The sequence below is a fragment of the Callorhinus ursinus genome, unplaced genomic scaffold (genome assembly GCF_003265705.2).
Source record: "Callorhinus ursinus isolate GAN/ISIS: 27379988/994484 unplaced genomic scaffold, GSC_fseal_2.0 scaffold4, whole genome shotgun sequence".
NCBI classification, from domain to species: Eukaryota; Metazoa; Chordata; class Mammalia; order Carnivora; family Otariidae; genus Callorhinus; species Callorhinus ursinus.
In genome coordinates, this window is record NW_027397066.1 from 116,174,215 (window position 1) to 116,197,388 (window position 23,174).

The 23,174-nt window shown below is 36.2% G+C and overlaps 1 protein-coding gene across 8 annotated transcripts in view; it reads right to left on the reverse strand.

Moving 5' to 3' along the window:
• The window catches only part of ELF2 (E74 like ETS transcription factor 2), a 115,533-nt gene that overhangs the window by 37,187 nt on the left and 55,172 nt on the right, over window positions 1-23,174 (reverse strand). For 5 of the 8 annotated variants that reach the window (XM_073892271.1, XM_073892272.1, XM_025874197.2 and 2 more), the window contains one exon: window positions 16,229-16,394. In XM_073892271.1, coding sequence (XP_073748372.1) covers window positions 16,229-16,394 — 166 coding nt within the window. Of the gene's footprint in view, window positions 1-8,410; window positions 8,570-16,228; window positions 16,395-23,174 lie in introns of those variants that run through there. The other 3 variants (XM_073892273.1, XM_025874208.2, XM_025874209.2) reach the window with 2 other exon arrangements.

The window sequence follows — 23,174 nt, forward strand, 5'->3', positions numbered from 1 at the left end:
TGTGTGTGTGTGTGTGTGTGTGTGTGTGTGTGTGTGTGTGTGTGTGTACTGCGGTGAGAGGGGTGGTATGTAATTCATCAGAGTATAATCAGAGATTGGACTCTGGAGCCCTACTTACCCTCTGAATTTAAATCCTTGCTCCACCACTTAAATAGCTGTCTAGCCTTGGAAAAGTTATTCAGCCTAGGGTTGTTAAGAATATTAAAATATTAATATGTGAAGCCCTAGGAACTATTCCTAGCAATATAGTAAAGAAATTTCAAATGTTAGGGTTTTGTTTTTGTAGCTATTATTGTTATTGTTTCTAGATGAGTAAGAGGAACCAAATTATTCAGTGTCTTGAAGGCCATTTTAAAAATTCTGAATATGATCCTAAGTGTAATTAGAACCCACTGAAAGGTTTTAGGGAAGGGAGTGTAATGATTAACTTTATAAATATATTTTTTAAGTCACTTTGGTTACTAGGTAAAGCATAGACTGCTTAGAGTGAAAGGGAGAAAGGCCAAGAATGAAAACAAGAAGTTAGAAGGCCAATGGCCAAGATAGTAACTCTATAATAAAAAACAACCACAGATTGGTCAAGGCTAGCAGCAATGAAGATGGAAAGAAATGGGAAGATTCAAGATATATTTTGGAGGTAAAACTGACATATTTTGGTATTGGACTAGGAGAAGGTATAAATGATGACTTCTCAACCAGAAAATCCTTTGCTACTGGACAAAGATTCTTTGTCTACCAAACTTTACTTAGGCTCCTGAACCTTCTCCTACCTCCTCCTGCATACTTCCTTGTAAAATCCCATTTTAGCAAGAACTCTGCTAAGTCAGTTTAGCTGGTCAGTTTAGAATCCCCCATCCTCTGCATCTGATCACTCTCAGTATTTGGTAGGGTTCCTCATCCTCCCGCATCCCCCAAGTGATGTCTGATCATCCCGGTCTGTCTTCAGCAAGAATCTGTTTGGCCATAAACCCCACCCCTCGGTGTCTGATATTTCCTCTCAGTAATTTTCCATCCACTGAGCCCCATCCTCATCCTGGCTATAAATTCCCATTTGTGGGAATGCTGTATTCGGAGTTGAGCCCACTCTCTCCCTCACTGCAAAATCCCATCATAATGGTCTCTATCCCTATCACAATAGTTTCCCCTTGAATAAAGTCTTCCTTACCATGCTTTAACAAGTGTCACTGCATTTTTTTTCTGTAACACTTTTCAAATGAAATTTTATTCTCCCAGGCTCAGGTAAATTATGAACTTTCCATTACAATAGCTAATAGCTCTCTCCCCCTCACTCTCACTACACTGATTTTTTTTGATCCTTAGGTTATAAAAAGTTGTTTTCTTACATATTTTCCCCAATAAAGAGCAAGCTCCTTTATAGTTATGGTCATATCTAATTTCTTGTTCTAGCTCCCCCACACACACACAAATGCTCTGCGTACCACAGGCAGTCTCAGATAACCCCACAAATGGTCTCAGAGCAGGGCAACTCCCCTTGCTCTTTTACTTCCTTCCTTTTAAGAAGTATAAGAATTCTGCCTGCTTTCTTCTCCTTTCAGCTATTCATTCTATCTTTTGGAGTTCTGTTTCCCCCAAGACTAGTTGCAGAATTAAACTAATCTCTCATTAACCTCCCTATTTTGGGGGGCCCCCAAAAACAAGTATACAGGGAGTCTTTCTGTTAAAGTGCTTGCTATTAATTACTATTGAAAAACAGAAGGTGACAAAGTTAAAGTAGGGTTTTATGATCTTTATGGTTTCCAATCTATAGTTCCTGACTCCCTTTGTGAGATGACAAGCTGAATGCACCAGCTTCTACCCCTGACTTTTATTCCCAAGGATGAGTTTCCCCAAAGTTCTTTCTTTTTTTGTGGAGGCTTCTCCTGCCAGAAAATAGGACTGCAGATGAAACCCAAACATAGTAATTGGTGTCTTCTTGTCTCTGAGGGCCTCCTAAATAGGCATGTAATGGTAGCAAAGAAATTAAAAACAAATGTGATTCTGCCAACCTCATTTTTTTCAAACTAAATAGCTAAAACTTAATGTTGTAACTCCAAACAGATGTTAAGTGTAGAACAATGTCTCTAGAGAAGAAGGAAAAAAAAAGATTTTCAAGTTTGTTCAGGAAAGCAAATGTCAAAAAGAAATCAGCACCTTTTGATTTCCTTTTCCTCTTGGACCAAATCCTTGATTTCCTCTTGAATTTTTTCATTCTAACTTATTATTCTAAATATTTATTTTCTGAGAATTAAGTAGCAGAAAAAAAGGTGATATAGAAGAAAAAGGAGTCAGATTTTCCTAAAAGTCTTGTCAAATGTCATGTACAATAAGAAGCACCTTTTTGCTAACTAAGTTAGAGACATAACTCTCTTCTTTTTGATGTAAAACTTTCTAGAGTGATCTTCTGTAAGGTCACCTAGTATTAAGAAAATGTCTCCCAAGTTTGGCTAACAAAGAATTCATTTTGTTCAAATATATTCTTAAAAAATAAGTAATAATAATAAAATAATAAATAAGTTATCCTGGAAGATAACTATTATCACCACCCTCTAATATAAAATATATGAAAAGTATTTTCAGTTAAATTTTAAAATTGTTCATTCAAGTAGCATAGTATCTTGGCTGATTTACAAAGTGAACAGAGGGGCACCTGGGTAGCTCAGTCGATTAGGCAACCAACTCTTGGTTTCTGCTCAGGTCATGATTTCACAGGTAGTGAGATCCAGCCCCGCATGGAGTTCCTCACGCAGCAGGGAGTCTGCTTGAAAGATTCTCTCCCTCTGCCCCCCCAACTCGTTCGAGCTCTCTCTCTCTCTCAAATAAATAAATAAACCTTTAAAAAACAAAGTGAAAAGAAATCAAACATCCAATTATGATCAAACACTGACCTTAAACTAGGAGAATATGGGGTATTTGTTATAAAAACTGGCACTCTGTCTTAATAATGCCTAAGTGAGGGGGTGCCTGGGTGGCTCAGTCGTTAAGCGTCTGCCTTCGGCTCAGGTCTCCGGCCTGTGTCGGGCTCCCTCTGTGGGAAGTCTGCATCTCCCTCTCCCATTCCCCCTGTTTGTGTTCCCTCTCGCACTGTGTGTCTGTCAAATAAATAAATAAAATCTTAAAAAAAAATAATGCCTAAGTGCAAGAGAGGAAATGGGTTACACTCTTTCTTCCCTAATATACTCAATGAAAAAAATTATAGAAACATAAAAAATTTTAAAAATAACAATTAGCCCTATCTCATTTCCTAATCCCCACTCCCAAGTTGTAATTAAGCACTGTAAACAGGTTGTTTTTTTTTTGCACTGTCCTGATTTTTTTGTGAATGGGAAAAAGAAGTCACTCGTGAGTTTCTTTTTTTTTTTTTCTTAAAGATTTTATTTATTTATTTGACAGAGAGAGACACAGCGAGAGAGGGAACACAAGCAGGGGGAGTGGGAGAGGGAGAAGCAGGCTTCCCGCCGAGCAGGGAGCCCGATGCGGGGCTCCATCCCAGGACTCAGGAATCATGACCTGAGCTGTAGGCAGACGCTTAACGACTGAGCCACCCAGCGTCCCACTCATGAGTTTCATGGTACTGTTTCCACACATAAAAAAATTAAAATGGTGACATTTAGAAATGCTTAATTCCATTTGACTTGCTCCTCTGTCCCTAAACCCAGAGGCCTTAACTGTCAACTCTGCCCTTATGATGAAATTTAAAATGACCCACCACATAGCAATAATGCAATCTGGAACCTTTAAGTTAGCTACCATACTTGGCAGTTCTTTGTCTTTCCTCACCTTTCCCCAACCATCCCTACTCCATAGTATTATTTCCTTGAATGCTTGTTTTTCTCAATTTAGTTGGTAAGCTTCTTTGAGGCCAGGCCCCATGTTTTAGTCAACTTTGAATCACTTATTCCCTAGGAGCCATGATGCTGTTTGTATATAATATGTACTTTGTACACGACAGATGTTAAGTTTACCAGTATCTCGACTGTACTTAGTAACTGTCACATGAAGGAGGAAGAGGGAGAATTTATCTGCTGCTTCAAATGTTTGAAAAGAAATGATCTTGGCTTAACTGCAAATATTAACTCTAAAGAACAATTTCAGGAGGTGTTAATTTCTGTGATATGATTTGTGACAGAACAATTTTACAATATGGCAAATTTATATGCTTTCTCTGCTAGATTCTAAGCACTATGAATGTAGGTACGTTGCCTGTCTTGTGTACCCCTCCAGCCCATGCCTAAAATAGTGCTTGGCATATAGTACATGCTCAATTAATACTTCCTGATGAATTAATTAATAGTAATTCATTACATCATCTCATATAAACCTAAAAGAATTTTAATATCTTTTCACCCCCAATAACAATCTTTTGTGATGGGTATAACACAATATCATAAAAAGCTACTGTATTAACTGGGTTTTCATGATGGCAGAAGCTCTCTTTCAGTGCTGTCATTCCCAACAGTCTAGGTAATGGTTCTCAAAGTATGATCCCTGGGCCAACGGCATCAGCATCAGCATCACCTGGCGACTTATTAAAAATGTAAATTCTCAAGTCCCATTCCAGATCCACTGGATCAGAAGTTCTGGAGGTGGGGTTACCAGTCTGTATTTTAACAAGTGTTCCAGATGATTCTGATGTATGGTCAAGTTTGAGAACCACTGGCCACAGAAATTTTTGTCATGGAAATAGGGGGATCTCAAAACACAAACAGGTCATAAAATATTAAATGAGGGTTTAAAGAAATATACTAAATGTTCAAATATCAGAGTTATCTTAGGATAAATTAAATTAGGTCAATCAATTAAGGGACATAAAAAATTACCACTACATAGTTGAAGGCCTTTTTTTTTTCCTTAGCAGGGATCATAAAAGTATATTCAATAAGCAACATTTAAAATGGCTTTCAGATCCCTACTATGAGTTATTAGGAAGAAAATAATAGCAGTAGGGCACAATACAGAGCAGTAAAGTATGAGAAAAGGTGGATGACAGGTAAAAGAATATACAGATGAGACCTAGAAAAACTGTTTTTTAGATTCTAATTGAAATTAAGCACTTTAATTTTAAATAAAGGCACAAATCATGGTAGTTTTGGCAGTATCTATGACTTCATAACCAATAGAAATCATGGTAGTTTTGGCAGTATCTATGACTTCATAACCAATAGAAATCATAAATATTTTCATATTATAGTTGTTACAGATACCTCAAAATATAATTTATGGTCATCACTACTATGAAATTATAGGTATAAATTAGATCTGCCACTAGCTCTCATTACTTAAGGCATTATTAAAGAAGCATATGCATTAATATATCACAATTAAAAATAGTCTAAAAGCTACATTTCAATGTATTTGGTTCCTCTGTAATCCTAGATATTGTATGTTATATATTTACAAAAATTGTGAGAAGGTCCACAGGATGAATTCACTATATGATCAAAGAGGCCCATGACACAAAAAAATGAAAAAACTACAAAAGTTAATAGCTGTGTTGAAAATGTTCTTGACCTCCTTTAAATGATGACCTTTCATGAACCTAAGAAAACTCATAGGCCTCTTTCCCAGTTTATAAATGGGCATGGGGGATGCATAAGGGACAACGACTCCTTCTCTTGCAACAGAACTGTACCAAGGCACCCAGCTTTGAATTCTGAAAAAAAAGCCTAGCTGTGCAACTATAATTTTTAATCTCTATAATTTTTAGCTTAGTTTGAGCAATGGGCATACCTAGAGCTCAGATCTATAGAGGCAGACAATTTAGTGGAAGGTGGATAAAAATAGTTAACTAGCTATTAGGGAGCTCTGAATGAGAAGCTAAGCAGTTCAGACTTTATTTTAAGTAATGCTTTGCTTGTCTTGTTTCACTTTTCATTTACAGCACTATTTGGGAAAAAACTAAATTTGTGTAAGAAACATACTTTGTTTAAAACTCTTAAAAGGCTTCCTATTACCCTTTAGATAAGGCCCAACAAACAGACACAAATCTTACAAGGTCCTCAGCAGTAAGAGATTTTTACCTCTTTAGCTTCATTTTAATCCCCTTTCCTTTTCATAATCCATATTCTAGCCATACTGAATTCCTTTCTACAACTCAAATAGGCCATGTTCTCCTTCCTCCAGACTTCCAACCATGCTACACTCTGCTTGGCTAATTACTTCAAACCCTTCAAATCTGTTCAAATATTACTTCCTCAGGGAGGCATTTTCTGTCCTCCTAGGCATTCCCCAGCTGTATACTCCCTAAACCTTTCATTAATCCTATCATAATGCTCATCACATTTGATTATAATAATGTGTTTAATTGTTCATTTCTCCACATAGCTGAAAGCCTGGTGAGAGCAAAGACAGGGTCTTGTTTACCCCAAGACACTCGGCTCTGAGCCTGACATGCTGCAGCCCTCAGTAAGAGCTGGTAGAGGATGAATGGATGGATAATTTGCCTAGAAATATGTTTTAAAGCATTCCCACATTTAAGAACCTTCAGCTATCCCTATTTGGCAACATTTATAACCTTGTGTGCTCATTTAAAATTCTATATAATCCAAATTTGCCCTCTCCTCTAAATGAATAAAAATTTGGGGTGCCTGGGTTGGCTCAGCAGGTTGGGCATCTATCTGCCTTTGGCTCAGGTTGTGATCCCAGGGCCCTGGGATGGAGTCCCACGTCCAGCTCCTTGCTCAGTGGGGAGCCTGCTTCTCCCTCTCCCTCTGCTGTTCCCCCTGCTTGTGCTCTCTCTCTGTCAAATAAGTGAATAAAATCTTTAAAAAAGATAAATGAATAAAAATTTATTATTTAGACACATTGTTATAGAGTGAAATTGAAAGTTAACTAGTGTTTTAAAAACTAAAAAGTCTGGGGCGCCTGGGTGGCTCAGTTGGTTGAGCAACCAACACTTGACTTTGGCTTAGGTTGTGATTTCAGGGTCATGAGATTGAGATTCTCTCTCTCTCCCTCTCCCTCTGGCCCTCCCCCCGCTCAAGTAATAAATAAATATTTCTTATTTATTTCTCTCTTAAATAAATAAAATCTTTTTAAAAATAAATAAAAATAAAAACTAAAAGTCTGAGCACAAAGGAATAAGTGCTATAGTTTCCAAAAGCAAACACTCTTTACTGATCTGTTCTCTAGATATACTTATCTTTCTTTATATATAAAATATGATTCTTAAAACATATAAATACCATTTGAAATCATTCCTTTTCATTTCTGCTTTATTAGCTGACAGGGTAGTTCTTTACTTTTGGCCTCTATCTTTTTCCTTCACATAACAATCTGTAAAACATATATTCAAGTGCACTAAAAATCAGTGGCTATTTTACAGAGTCCTTAAAGGATCCTGTTTTAAAATTATAGTTTAGGAAGCAGAAGCTTCATTTCATTTTCTTTTTGGATCACAAAATCTGATTAAAAAGTAACAATTATGATAAAACACTACTGACTGAAGTACTGTGTCATATTAAAACACCTTTTCTTCTTCTATATTCTTCATAATTTAATACCTTATAGTTACTTTGTATACTTTTAAACAATAAAGTTAAATGATTTTTCACTTTAGCACCCTCTATTAAAAGACAGTAAAAAATTTAGAGACCTTACTCAGCATATATATGGACTTCCACAACCACAACTCACCTCCATTTTTTTATAAACCTGATATTTTAATGTCCAATTCCCAGTAAATACGAATTTCAGGAAGATTCATAATTGCATGACACCATATTTCATTAATTCTAAGATGTACTTTTTTCACATTTTAACATCTCTGAAATCAGGATGTATCTTACAATTGATGGTATCCTAAAATTTATAATTGGCAGCATTTCTTTCTTTTAGTGGTCTAAAAATGTTTCTTACAATAGATGGTATCTTAGGCTAAATGAAATATAGTTATTAAAATATTAAAAACTTTTCTCCAATGCTTTCTAACTCATCTAAATCACAATACAATTATAATTCAAACAGTTCTAGAATCAAAACTAAATGAACTTAAGATTCACATTTTACCTTTTTAGAAAACTAGTGACTAGGCTAAACTCAAAAAAATAGATAATTAAAAGAAAACACTTCTTTAAAAAAATGTAGGAAAAAGTCTAGATTTCAGAAGCAGAAATAACAGAAAGAGAAGAAAAAAAAAGACTTGAAGATGTTCAGTCAGTAGTAGCTTCCAAGGAAGTAGAGGCATGAAATAGCCCTAGAGCTTAATCTATAAAAAGAAATAAATATTAGGAACATGGCAGGGGTTAGCAGAGATAACAAATTATTTAGGAGGAAAGATATTGTTATATTACTTCTCCCTCCTAAAGGAGGAATCATTGTCACCCTTTAAACAAAAATATGGTATAGGTAGTTGAAATAATTGTAATTAAATGTAAAATTGTAAACATTCTTAGTAAATTAAAAACCAACCTACCAGCATTGTCTTCCTTCTGGCTCAATCTGTTTCACCTTCAGGTAATCCTAGGATAGGGGCTCCTTTTCAGATCCCCAGTTTTTCATGTCGATCTTCTACCTCCCTGTGGCAACAATATTTTCTAATTAAAAGAGTCCTTTTGTGCCACAGGGAGGATTTCTGATGGTATAACAAATACAAAAGTTATCACAGCTCATCATGAAGTCAACTTAGTCTTGAGATTTTTCAAGAAAGAAATTTGGCTCCTGAATTTATTTTTCAAGACAGAAATCTGGTTTTATTTTTTTTAACTGCCCTTTAAAAAGCTAAACTTTCATTCACTTAAAAAAAAAAAGCAGTGCTTTCTTGTTGAATTATGTAAAAATTCTTATCATTTACCTATCTTTTCAACTAATCTCTAAACACAATTTTGTTGATCACAAAAAGAAACTAAGTTTTCTTGATCATTTTTTTAACTATTAACACCAAATTTTTATGTTTTGATACCTGGTTAAAAACCAAAGTCCTACTCCTAATGATCAGAAGAGAGGAGTAGGAAGCTAACAGACTGCTTTCAGCCAATGTCTGTTAGTAAAGACTAATAAATCTACTTGTATTACATAACATAAAGTTAACTTTGCTTAAAATGTACATTTAAAAAAGGCCAGCAAGAAATACAAAAAGCAATACTTGCTGTTTCCTTGCTGGTAAGGGATTATGAGTAATTTTCACTGTTTGTTTTTCTTTGTAATACTTCCCAATTTCTCCAATGAGCATGTGTTGCTTTTATTATAAGAAAAAAATCGAATTTAGGTGTAAGCATAAATGATTAAAACCTACTGTGACGGGGCGCCTGGGTGGCTCAGTCGTTAAGCACCTGCCTTCGGCTCAGGTCATGATCCCGGGGTCCTGGGATCGAGCCCCGCATCGGGCTCCCTGCTCGGTGGGAGGCCTGTTTCTCCCTCTCCCACTCCCCCTGCTTATATTCCCTCTCTCGCTGTCTCTCTCTCTGTCAAATAAATAAATGGATCTTAAAAAAAAAACCTGCTGTGACTTTAAGATGAAGTTAATATAATATGACAACATTATGGCGCTGATATATTTTGGATGCCCATATTTATGTTTTTGGATGACTACCTTTTTATATTTTAAATCACCCTAAGGTAGTCACTGTTTAGCATATTAACAAAAAAGAAAATATATGATTTTACACAGATGGTTCTTGATTATACTGCAATACTGAGGCAAACTCAATTTATTTCAGTCTGTATTTCCTAACAGTTATGTGTTAAAACACTATTATTATATACTATATTCAACAAAACTAAAAAGTATGGTCCCTGTCTTCAAGAGACATATATCCAGTTTGAAAACAGAAGGAGTATGAATACACACAAGAACAGTGTAAGAAAGTACATGATCAAGCACCTTAGTCCAGATGGTCTAACAGAGGATCAGGAAAGGGAGTGTTTAATGTAGACCATAATCACTGTGGAAAGTTTCGTGTAGTTGGGCCTTAAAAAAATGGATAATACCTAATCACAGTCTTGATAGAAAACTGTATTTGAGCAAAAGCTCAGAAGATAAGAAGGCCAGATTAGGAAGGATCTACTTCTGGATGATTCTGTGAGTCTCTGAATTTGGCAGAGGAGTGGCTTTTGAAATCTGATAAAGAGCTTCAGGAGAATGATAAATGTAGGTGCCAAAGCACAGTAAGTTAAGGAAGGAATGACAAGGAAAAAGTACAGAATGAAGGTATAGAGCATTTGTTTTTTTAAAAAAGTGGAAGTGAAAGGAAAGAGAAAAATACAACAGAGAAGTAAACAAATGTTCTGTTTTAATGTATAAAAGACCTTCTCCATATTTGAAGGCATAAGGAAAGGTCCTAATGAAGTTAAGGGAATACTTATGGAGCACTTACTACATCACAAGCGCTGTGCTTTATATATTTATTTTATGTAGTCCTCATGACCTTGAATTACTAGTTTATGACAGTGAAACAGACTCTCAAAAACTTAAACACTGATAGGTAAGTAATAAAGTAGGAATCTGAAACCACGACTAACTAACCATCAATATTCTTCCTTTTCTACTAAAGAGAACTACTTAAAAGTCTTTAAAAAGAAAAAAATGTTAACCTCAGGAATAGGATTTTCTATCATATTTGATCACTCTTGGCTCTTCTTCATGTTCCTCAAACTGTAAACATTCCTTAAGGTTAATTCCTTAATTCTGTGTCCCTTGTTCTTGATCATAGAGAGTCAAACACAGAATTTAATTATCTTCTCCCTTGGAGAAATCTCTCAGATACCTTTCCTTTTGGAGATTCCATTTATTACCATGGCATCAATGACTATGATTTCCAAAACAGTCTCTCTTTGACCTTTCTTTATTAAACTTCAATTGTACTAGATATCTTCCATTTGCCCCTCCAGATCTATTCTTTACCTTTCCTGATGCTGTTCTCTGTCCCAGAAGGCTGACTTCAACAGGACTCCTATTGCTTTAAATTGCACTGGGTCAATGGAGAGCCTTGGCAGGGGATTAGATGGAAGAAGGAGAAGAATATCAGAGTCCCCTTTGGCTCCCTCTCTGTGGCATCACCCTCAAGCCAGCTGCATCCTTCGATCAAAGGTCCCAGATTCTCCCAAGGTGACCCCTCTCTCCAGGGCTCTCTTCTTCTAGGTTCCAGCAACCATTCCCTCCCTTGGGGCCTCAGGCCAAACGACAGAAACAGCTCTGCTACTGCCACCTCTGGCCTACTGCTCTATTTCTTATGATCATCCTACACTTGCCCATATATTTATAACTAGTCATTTTGTAAAACATTTTTTAAATTATCCCAATTTGGGTATGACATCTCCTTTGTGACGGGACCCTGGCTATGTATTTGTGCATCTTTAAATACCTAAATATTTCTCCTTAGATGCTCTGCTTCAACTCAAAATCAACACACCCATTACCAAACATATCTTTCCCAAAAGAGTCTTGCCTTCCTCAAATCCCTATATGATACTTATGGCCATCACTTAAGGTCAAAAAACTTAGTATCTTACCTAACTATGCCTCTCCCTCTAATTTGTCACGTCAAGTATTGTTAGAGCATATATAGTAGCATTGCTTATGTAAGCCCCTTCTGCTCCTATCACTTCTACTTTGTTTTGCCCAAGTCATCTCTTAACCCATACTACAACAGCTAGTCGTCCTGCTTCATCCCTTCCCCTACAATCATCCACTATCTCCTGAGATACTGATTACATGGTACTTTCTACTCAAAACCTTCCAAATCTTTTTGCTTTTACATGCCTAATCACTAACTCTTGGGTCCAAATCATAATCTAGTCACAACGCCTAATGGAACCCCCTGTCATGGTCTCATTTACTCAGTATCTTCTAAACATGCCCTGAACTTCAATATTCCACCCATTATTAATTATATTTCCCTCAGCTACAGTGCCTTTCACTCACCTCCTATCTGCCCATCCAAATCCTACCATCTGTCCTCCTTCCTTACTTTCTCTAAACATTCCCTAATCCTATAAATCAAACTTTTTTCTCCTGAAATTTCTTTTGAGTTTGTAAGTAGCACCCTATTGATTCTACACTGCTTTATATTTTCAATATAATATATATTATATATAAGTAAATTATTAACCCCTTGAGGGAAAGAAACATGTTGAAAACAGTGCCCTTGCACATAAGAAATGCAAACTATTACTGACATCATAAAGTGGAAGTTTAAGAGGATAAATACAGTAAGTTAAGGTGCAAGATGAAGAAGCAGATCCTAAACAGCTCAATCTTCTCAGCTAAACCTTAAAAGATTTCTATCAAAACTTATCTACTATTGATTGCATTGGTATAAACTTACTATTTTTTAAATGGCAATCTATAATATGTACACATCGGGCTCCCTGCTATAAACTATATGTACATAGTTTTTAAGAGTGAACATAAAAACTGCATTTTCAAATCTTAGTAGGGAATCCCAGAGACTCCTTTCCATCCCCAACTCACGCCCTCAGTCTATCTAGCAGGCCTCCAGAGCTCGTGGACCCTGCAGCCACTGGCAAAAGTATTTCCAGCCTGCCAGTCAAGACCACCATTCATTCATACTTCATTACTATTCCTCAAAGACTCTTTATGATTCCTGACCTCCAGTTATCATCAAAAAGCAATTTACTTTTTTTTAAAAAGCAATTTATAGGTTTAGATAAATACGCTTAAAGTCTCAAACATATTTGGTTTTTCCTATGAAATTTGAGAGGATTACTATTACTCATAAGCTCCATGAGAAAAACGTACATTTTCTTTGTCTATAAAAGGCATTTACTACTAACAAAATGAGAAATCATTTTATACATAAAGTAAGTAAGATGGCTAAGTGTACATCACTATATAATTTTAATACTCCTGCCTGGATTTCATCATGAACACTGTTTCTGGTAGAAACATAAATATATGGGTATATAGGAATAAAAGAAGAAAAACTTCGATGTAAACATGAAGAGAACTGATATAACAGGTCAATAAATATAATTATGAACATTTTTTAGACTAATATCATCTAAATTATAATGTAGGAGCATTCCAGGAAGCATTTCCTAGACATACAAAAGGAAATCTTATTCTATAAGGATCTCATTTCCACGAATTCACCAAATAAAAACCGTTGTAGACATCTTATAAATACTCCTTTCCTTTTCTTCCCAGTCAGCTTCTTCTCCAAAGCCTATATGTATCTGGAATTTAAGTTAAAAATTTATAGCACCACAAGAAACAAACCTGATCCTAATCTACTACCTAAAAGGAAACATACATCAGGATAAGTCATAACAACATTTATTTATATGTATATGTTCTAAATGTCAGAAGAATGAAAATTTATTCAGATTTTAACTTGTTAAAAATGCTTTTTATTCTTTACGGGGTGCCTGGCTGGTTCAGTCGGTAGAGCATGGGACTCTTGAATCTTGGGGTTGTAAATTCGAGCCCCATGTTCGGTGTGGAGATTACTTAAAAATAAAATCTTTTTTAAAATGCATTTTATTCTTTAAATAAAAACAAAATTAAGGGGCACCTGGGTGGCTCAGTTGTTAGGCGTCTGCCTTCAGTTCGGGTCATGATCCCAGGGTCCTGGGATTGAGCCCCACATCGGGCTCCCTGCTCAGCGGGAAGTCTGCTTCTCCCCCTCCCGCTCCCCCTGCTTGTACTCCCTCTCTTGCTGTGTCTCTCTCTGTCAAACAATAAATAAATAAAAATCTTAAAAAAAAAACAAAATTAAGTTCAGATTAGCTGACTCTATAAACTAATCTATATATATTAACAATCCTTATAAAGTTACATTAAAAACCCATGAGCCATAGTATTTTCAAGTAACTCAGTATATTGTAGTCTCAAGTTCCACATGCCTTATGATGAATAAATGGGAGTGTTTTAAATTGTTCTGATTATAGATGTATGAGATGTATGAGCCGGCAGATTTCAGTCTGAATTTGGTATTGCCTTTAACAGCGTTATAAATGAATTCTAAGTTTTACAGTGTTATTCTGTAAAGAGAGACAAGAATAGCTATACTATACTATTCTTTATTTCTTGAAGTAATAAAGCAAACATAGATTTTTAAAAAATGAACCAGAATGGAATTAAAAATGTTTAAGATGAACTTCTCAAGTACTTCTAGACTATTTTAGAATAATGTAAGTTATTTACTAACATTTCCTTTTAGTTTTGAAGAAAAACCAATCTAAAAAATATTATCAACTAGTCAAAAACCATTTTCAAAATATCACAAAAGTAACTACTCTTTTAGCCAGACTATGTATATCCTCTTTTTCAATATTACCATCATTCATATCTCTGCCCTGCAAATGATTATCATCATCCTCAGAGTTCAAGATAACTAAGAAAATAAAATCCCTTGAACAGATTATATTCTCTTCCTATTTGGAATTGCTTTTACCTGAGTAATTTAAATTAATGAAGCACTGATCATCAATTATACAACCAATAAGATTTGGCTGACCTACTCTGGTGTTTTAATGTGATAAGTATGCATAATTTTCTAATAATGGGAATTTGGTACTGTAGTTTTCATACTTTACGAAGTTTCCAATTTGCTACCAAAATCATAGTCTTCCTTATTTTTTTGATCAAAACATTTTCCAGAAATTTCAAACAGGTTTTTTTTTTCACTCAACTTAAGCTATCATGCTTTCTTCTCTTGTGCTATTAATTTTCTGTTTAGTTACACCCTAGTTACAGTCCTATAATAAAATCAGTTACAATATCTACTTCAAAATATCATCCTGCATAATACATTTAACTGTTCTTCCTATTCTTTTCAAGAAGAAAATTCATGTCTGCCATGATGCTTCTAGCTTCAGACTGGAAAACTCTCCAAAACCCTCAAAAAAAACACATATGTATCTTCCTGCCACTTGCATTATCTGCTGTAAATCAAGTACCACTCCAGTCCAGTCACAAAGCCTATATAAAGTGTTTGGCTACCTATTTTGAGAAAATGAATTGATTATCACTTCACAGGGGTTTGCTGGCACTGTTGTCATCATTGCTCTGCAGAGCAAGGTAACTTTTAATCCCTCAGCTCAATAAAAAATAAAACTGGAGGAAAAAATAAAATAAAAATAAAACCGGAGGAAGCACAGCAGTAAGCTAGAAGAAGCTAGTAGTCTTAGGGAGGGCTACTGAGCTTCAACAAGCAGAAAAACATCAAATTTCAAAATTTTTAATCATGGGACTTTGCTACATTTATAGAAACTTACTAAATACTTAAGAGTGATGAGGCACCTAGGTGGCTCAGTCAGTTAAGCATCCAGCTCTTGACCTCAGCTCAGGTCTTGATCTCATGGTCGTGAGTTCAAGCCTCATGTTGGGCTCCATGTTGGGCATGGAGCCTAAATAAATAAATAAATAAATATTTAAGAGTGTTTATTAGAATTGTAAACCAAGTATAAGGATTCTTTTTCTCCCTTAAGAGCTAAAGATAAATTTTAATATTTATTATTACAAAATAATCACTACAATCTTTCTGGTACAATACTCTATTTTCTTTATAGTCAGTGGCAAAAATGCAAGGTTTCCAAGGGGGCGCCTGGGTGGCTCAGTCCTTAAGCAACTGCCTTCCGCTCAGGTCATGATCCCAAGGTCCTGGGATCGAGCCCCGCATGGGGCTCCCTGCTCCGCAGGAAGACTGCTTCTCCCTCTCCCACTCGCCCGGCTTGTGTTCCCTCTCTCACTATGTCTCTCTCTGTCAAATAAAATCTTAAAAAAAAAAAAAGTTTTCCAAGGATTATATATATTAATCTCCAATTAACATATAGTTACCTCACCATAGACAGACTGAAATACCAAAATTTCTCAGAAGACAAAAAGGGAAGACTCTGATAGACTGCTACAAAGATGCTTCTGATCTAAGAAAAAAGGAATCATACTGCTCCAGCACTAGTGATTCAAAGAAACTTAATCTGTTACAGAATGAGAATACTGTCTTTATTTTTGAATTAAAAAGTTACCCTCATATACTAGCCTATGGACTTCTATAAGTTAGTTACTAGTCAATATTCACATTCTCAGAAAAGAAATGATAATTTTATTATTATGGGCCTGTAATCTTGTCCTTAGGGTCCACGATATGAGACCTGTTATACTCCAAAGAATTGTAATGAAGAACTTTGTAATAATTCCCTTAAATAAAAGATGTTTCACTGGTTTCCAAGCAAAAAGAGGTTCTTTGGTATAGTACTCATTTGGCAATAGTAATATTGACACTTATAAAATAAGAAGTTACAAATAATGAACATTTTATGAGATGTCTACCTGTTTCCACATTCTCGGTCTCAACTTCTTGTTCTTCTGCCACATCTTGCATCATGTAAGTCTCATCATCATAGACCAGAACCTGGGCTGCATAGCCCTGCTCTAATCTGGCACTTGGAACTGGCTCCACAATCACTGCTGGATATTCAGAAACCTTTTCACTTTCCTACAAGAGCAAATTTAGAAAACAATCAACCTTATTATTCACAAATTCTGGATTTACATATAAATACTTGAGTTCACATAGTCTCAAGGGGGCTACACAATGTACTGTAATTATGAATGTAAAAACCAAAACAAGAGATGAAAAGGGAACTTTAATAATCTTTTTCAAGTCTCAGGAGGTAACATTTTAAATAAGCAGGGCTTTAGGATTAAGATGACAAATTAAAAACATGCATATAATTGCACTCTCATGAAACTCACAAGTAAAAGACTTTTCAACACAAACCCATAAGGAGAAGAGATAAGAGCAACAGAATCTTGGAAGATTGAAAGTGGATGAATAAGTGTTATGAAATGATTTAGCAGACCCAGGAAAGCCAAATCACAGCCTGACAGCAAAAAGAAGCTGAGAAACAACACACTTTATACTGGAGAACCCACAGAAAGCAATACCCATTACTCCTGGAAATGGAGCAGCAGGTGTAGAGAAAGAGGAGGGGTTCAAACAGGAAAATCCCATTAAAGCTGTTTGAAAAGCACTTTGATTCCTAGACCCGTTCCCTCCTCCATGATGCTAGGCAACTGGCCCTCATCTCAGCAGAAGATTGGAGAATTAACTTTCTGGTGATGGAAAAACAAAACCATCTTTGAGGTATATTAGGCACATTTGTTAGTATCGATACTGCACCAAAAAGAGTTTTCAATCAGCTTTTTAGTCCTCCACTTTTAAGGATGAACAGACAGCCAAGTACTACCACTCATCTAAGGAAAAGCCTCTACCACAGAATATATACATATATGTACACACACCTACACACATACAGGGGATATTCCTCATAGAGATAAGATATTATATCCATAAAATAAGAAAAGAATACAATTTAATAAAGAAAGAGAAAGTTCTTAGAAGTTAAAAACATGATAGCTGAAATAAAAAAGACAGAGGCTTGAAAAAAAAAAAAAGACAGAGGCTTGGAAGATAAAACTGAGGCAGTCTTCCAGAAACAAGATGAAGTTTTGAAAAATAGGGGAGAAAAGAGAATGGTATTAGAGGACCAGTCCAGGAGGTCCAATATCTGAATAACAGAGTTCCAGAAGAAGAAAATAGGGGAGAAAAAAAAGGTTGGAAAGAAATGAAAGAGTTCTAGAAAATTTCCTGAGCTGACAGATACGAGCTGCCCATTCGAAAGGACCTACCAGATATTTACAATAAAAAATTAAGGGAGACCTACCCTGAGGCACACCACTGTGAAATATCACAACACTGGGGACAAAAAGGAAGATTCTACAAGTTTCTAGAGAGAAAATGCAGGTCACATACAAAGAATATGGACTCGGACTTCAGTCTTCTCAACAGTCGTATTAGGAGGAAAATGACAGTGAAACCACTTCTTCAAATTAGAAAGGAAAATGATTTCTAACCTAGAATTGTTAAGCCAGTCAAATCATCTTATGAAAATTAGGTATTTTCTCAAATATGAAAGATCTCAAAACATTTACCTTCTATACATCCTTTCTCAAGAAGCAAGTGGAGAGTGTATTTCATCAAAAAAAAAGTAAAATTTTAATAAAGACAACAACTTAAGATAGACAATATGGGAGATTCAAAATGGGAGAGAGACAATAGTAATTTTGAGGAGGATTGTGAAGAGAGATTCCAGGGCTATGCACTAGATTTACAGGGCAACCAGTCTGGATTGTAGGAACATGATTCCTGAGACAGGATAATAAACTGTCATCACCAAGATAGCCACTCACATTATTCCTAAGGACAGAGTGTCCAGATAAGCCTATTCCCAGTTTTTATTCATATTTGGCTTGCTTTGATATATCTACTTTGCATTGCTACCTAGAACAGCTAAGAACACTCATTTCACCTCCTAGATGTGTTCTGCTTTGATCTACTCTTAACTGTTAGAAGAAGGCCACAAAGAGCTTAGAAACAAACAAAAGCAGATAGTATTCTTCCCCTGTGACTGTATATACACCTGCTGAACAAACCTGTAACACCAGGTCACACCACTGCCTGAAACCTGACCAAGATGACCCTATGTTTCCAAGATCTAACTCATGACATTCCTTACTGATTTCCTGAGTAGAACCTCTTGAAACTCAGTGAACCTGATGCCAGACTAATCTTCCTTTTCCTGGAAGCTTTAACTGTGGTAATGCTACCCTTTCTTAACTCAGTTAGCTTGGGACATTATTCATTTTTTCAGAGTAAACCACATGTTGTTTAGGAGTATATCCAAAGACAATAAAGCTATAAAGAAAAGTAAAGGCATATTACCACATACATCAGGATAATGGCACCTCTGGGGGTATTGAGAGGGGCACACTTAATATTCTAAAATAATATTAATTTCTATTTTAAACCTGATTGAGAGCTAATATTTATTCTTTTTGTTATTCTTAAGCTAAAGCATATTATATTTTATACACTCTTCATTTTGTATCAAACATTTCACAAAAAAGTTTAAATAAATTAAAAACAAAGGTATAATAAATTAAAAATAAGCAAGCACATGCTGAATATTAACACTGAATTTCCTACTCTGTATAAGGCAAAAAAATTTTAACATTAAAAAAAAATCCTGGGGGGCGCCTGGGTGGCTCAGTTGGTTAAGCGACTGCCTTCAGCTCAGGTCGGGATCGAGCCCCACATCGGGCTCCCTGCTCAGCAGGGAGTCTGCTTCTCCCTCTAACCCTACCCCCCCCTTGGGCTCTCTCTCTCTCTCAAATAAATAAATAAAATCTTTAAAAAAAAAAATCCTGGGGCGCCAGGGTGGCTCAGTCAGTAGAGCGACCAACTCTTGGTTTCGGCTCAGGTCATCATCTCAGGGTCCTGGGATCGACGGCCATTTCAGGCTCTGCTTCCCCTCTCCCGCTCCCTCTGCCCCATCCCCTGCTCAAGAACTGTCTCTCTCATATAAATAAATAAATCTTTAAAAAAAAAATCCTTTCCCACAAATTGGATATACTAACAGTTGAATCTCCATGCTTCTTACTCCAACCTACAGGCAGGATCACTTAGCTATAATAGCTGTTAATGAGAAGCATGGGATAGGTAAAAACTGACGAGATCTCCACTCATCAGAAACTCAGAATGCAACAACTAAGGGGCATTTGAGTTAGTATTGACCCAAGCAGTAAATATCTTATTTATATATAACCCAAGGGATTTATAACTTCTTTAATTCCTCTGAAATCTAATAGTATTATTAATAGTAACATTAACCTGAAATTATTTTATATTATGAACTCTCCACCTCCACCTTACCAGGAGGAAATGAATCAAATTGTCTAAACTCTGCAATACCTGAGTCCAGAATATTGTACAAGGTCAGTTCCCCCATCTATACTCTTTTCCCCACCAATTAGGATTCTAGACCCACTCTTCTCTCTCGTACATGTTAGTTGGGTTTTAATATTTCAATGGCCCCTTCTAACTGTAAAAAAGAAAAAATCTTTATTAAAAAAATTCAACTCTTCTTTCTTTTAACTGAACTCCAGATCTTTACTTCTTATACCTGGACACACTCTCAAAAGGTAGTCTAACTCTTTGGCTAGCTATCTACACATACCTTATAATCTGGATTCCACCACCTCACCAAAACTATTCTCTTAAATGTCAGTAAGGACTAAATTCTATTCCAGTTTTCACCCTCCTTTCCCTTTCTGCAGACTCATACACTTACACATTCTTACCTCATTGTAAAATTATTTCTTCCATCTTTTTTGTTCTCCTTCTACTACTCTACTTTTAAGCATCTCCTCTGATTCTTCTTCCATCTCCAGTGACTGAAATATAGCCAATTAACTAAGGTTCTGTCCTCAGAATTTCCTTTTTACTCTATTCTACCTTCCCTGGCAAGGCCCCCATTCTTAGGGTTTATTTTAAAATAGCACCTCTATACTGATGATTACTAAATATCTTTCTTCTCTGACTCATCTCCTGAACTCCAGAACCAAATTTTAAACTACCAACTTAACATCACTACAAGAATAATCAGCTAATACTCTAAGCTTAACATGTTTAAATGGAACAAATTATCAACATCTTTCCCTGTTCTCCCACCCTGTGTTCTCTAAACCTATTCATATTAAAAAAGGTTACAATATTCATACCTCTCAAAGTCCCTTAAAAATTAAATATCCACAAAGTACATTTGCTTAGCACAGTGTTTAGAACAGAATATTCAATACTTAGCACAGTGTTAAGAGTGTTTAGAACAGACTAAATACTCAATTAGCGATAGCTAATTGTCATAGTGTAACGTTAGTAATAGTATTCAAACCTTCTATTTGCCCTCAACTTTGGAGGGCATCTTTTCACATTACAATCAGAATTGTCTGTATTACTTCTTTGTACAAAAAAGCTTTCATGACTTCCCATATGTCTAAAAGAAAAATTGAACATACAAAACAATAATTTTTAACACTCTTTGAAGTATAACCCTCAACCCACATGTTATGTGTTGAATTGATTCAGACTGGGGGATTATAGAAAACTTCCTAGAACAGGGTCCTGAATGGATGAAAAGAATTTTGATAGATGTGGAAGGCAATTGTAGGCTCATGAACACGAGCAATTTTATTTATTAATTAATTTACTTATTTAATTAGGTAGAGAGACAGCACAAGCTGGGGAAGAAGCAGAGGGAGAGGGAGAAGCAGACTCCCTGCTGAGCAAGGAGCACGATGAGGGACTGGATCCCAGGACCCCAGGATCATGACCCGACCTGAAGAAAAACGTTTAACCAACTGAGCCACCCAGGCGTCCCTCTAACATAGAGCATCCCTGTTATTTTTGCCATTCTGTGTAAGTATGTAGTAGTATCTCCCTGTGGTTTTAATTGTGTTTCCCTGATAGTGAATAATACTGGGCATTTTTATATGCACTTATTGGCCATTCATATTATTAACCATTCAAATCTTCTTCCCATTTTAATGGATTATCTCCAACTTATTTTTTTTTTAAAGATTTTATTTGTTTGAGAGAGATGACTGAGAGGAGAGAGAGAGCATGAGAGGGGAGAGGGTCAGAGAGAGAAGCAGTCTCCCCACTGAGGCTCCATCCCAGGACCCTGGGATCATGACCGGAGCGGAAGGCAGACATTTAAAGGACTGAGCCACCCAGGCACCCCTCCAATTTATTTTATATATTCTAAATATAAATCCTTTGTCAGTATATATTGTAAATATTTTTTCGAATCTTGGCTTCACTTTTTCATTTTAATGGAATTTTTTTGTTTTTTAAAAGATTTTATTTATTTGAGAGAGAGAGCACGAGCAGAGTGAGCAGCAGAGAAGAGGGAGAAGCAGGCTCCCCACTGAGTAGGGAGCCTGACGTGGGGCTAATCCCAGGACTCCGGGATCATGACCTGAGCTGAAGGCAGACGCTTGAAGCAACTGAGACACCCAGGAGCCCTTTAATGGAATTTTTAAGAAGTTTTTAATTTAAATGAAATTCATTTTTTCTTTTAAAGCTTTTTTCATGTTTTTGTGTTCAATCTAAGAAACCATTGCCTAATTCAAGATTGAAAAAATTTTCTTCTGTGTTTTCTTACAGAAGTTTTTATAGTTTAAACATTTAATTCTATGATCAATTTTGAGTTATTCATTGTGTATGTGAGAAAGGATTGAGTTCATTAATTTGCATATGGATGTCCAGCAGTTCCACCATTATTTGTTTAAAAGACTATCCTTTCTCCACCAAATTATCACCATTATTGAAAATTAATCACTGTTATGTGGATCTATACAATGTTCCACTGATCTACATGTCTGTTAGCACACTGTCTCAATTACTGGAACTGCATGGTAAGTCCTTAAATCAGGTGGATAAGCCCTCTAACTTTGTTTTAGCATAAGTCTTCCAATCCATAAACATGGTATAACTCTTCATTTATTCAGGTCTTTAATTTCTCTCAACAATATGTTATGGTTGTCTGCATACAGACTTTTTTTTAAAGATTTTATTTATTTGACATAGAGAGCGAAAGAGCACAAGCAGGGGGAGCAGCAGAGGGAGAGGAAGAAGCAGGCCCCCTTCCGAGCAGGGAGCCTGATGCGGGACTCGATCCCAGGATCCTGGGATCATGACCTGAGCTGAAGGCAGATGCTTAACCATCTGAGCCACCCAGGCGCCCTGGATACAGATCTTTTATTTACTTCATTAAACCTATCCCTATATTATTTTGATGCTGCTAAACAGTACTGCTTCTTAAATTTCATTTTCCAGTTGTATTTTGCTAAGATATATGAACACGATTTTTACACATTCACTGTTCTCAATTTATTAGTTCTAACAGTTGTGTAGATTTCTTAAGAATTTCTGTATGCATAATTGTATCATTTAGAAATAAAGACAGTTTTACTTCTTCTTTTCCAATCCATATGTCTTTTTACTTTTCTTGCCCTGCAGCAATGTTGCCACTGCAATGTTAAAGTTAGAGTAGACATCTTTGCTTTGCTATCAACCTTAAAAGGAAAACATTCCCCTTTTCACTGTTTTTTTTAAGATTTTATTTATTTATTTGACAAAAAGAGACACAGCAAGAGAAGGAACACAAGCAGGGAGAGTGGGAGCGGGAGAAGCAGGCTTCCTGCTGAGCAGGGAGCCCGATGCAGGGCTTGATCCCAAGACCCTGGGATCATGACCTGAGCCAAAGGCGTATGCTTAACAACTGAGCCACCCAGGCGCCCCCCCTCCCCGCCTTTTCACCTTTAAGCATGATGTAGGCTGTGGGTTTTTCACAGATGCACTTATCAGGTTGAA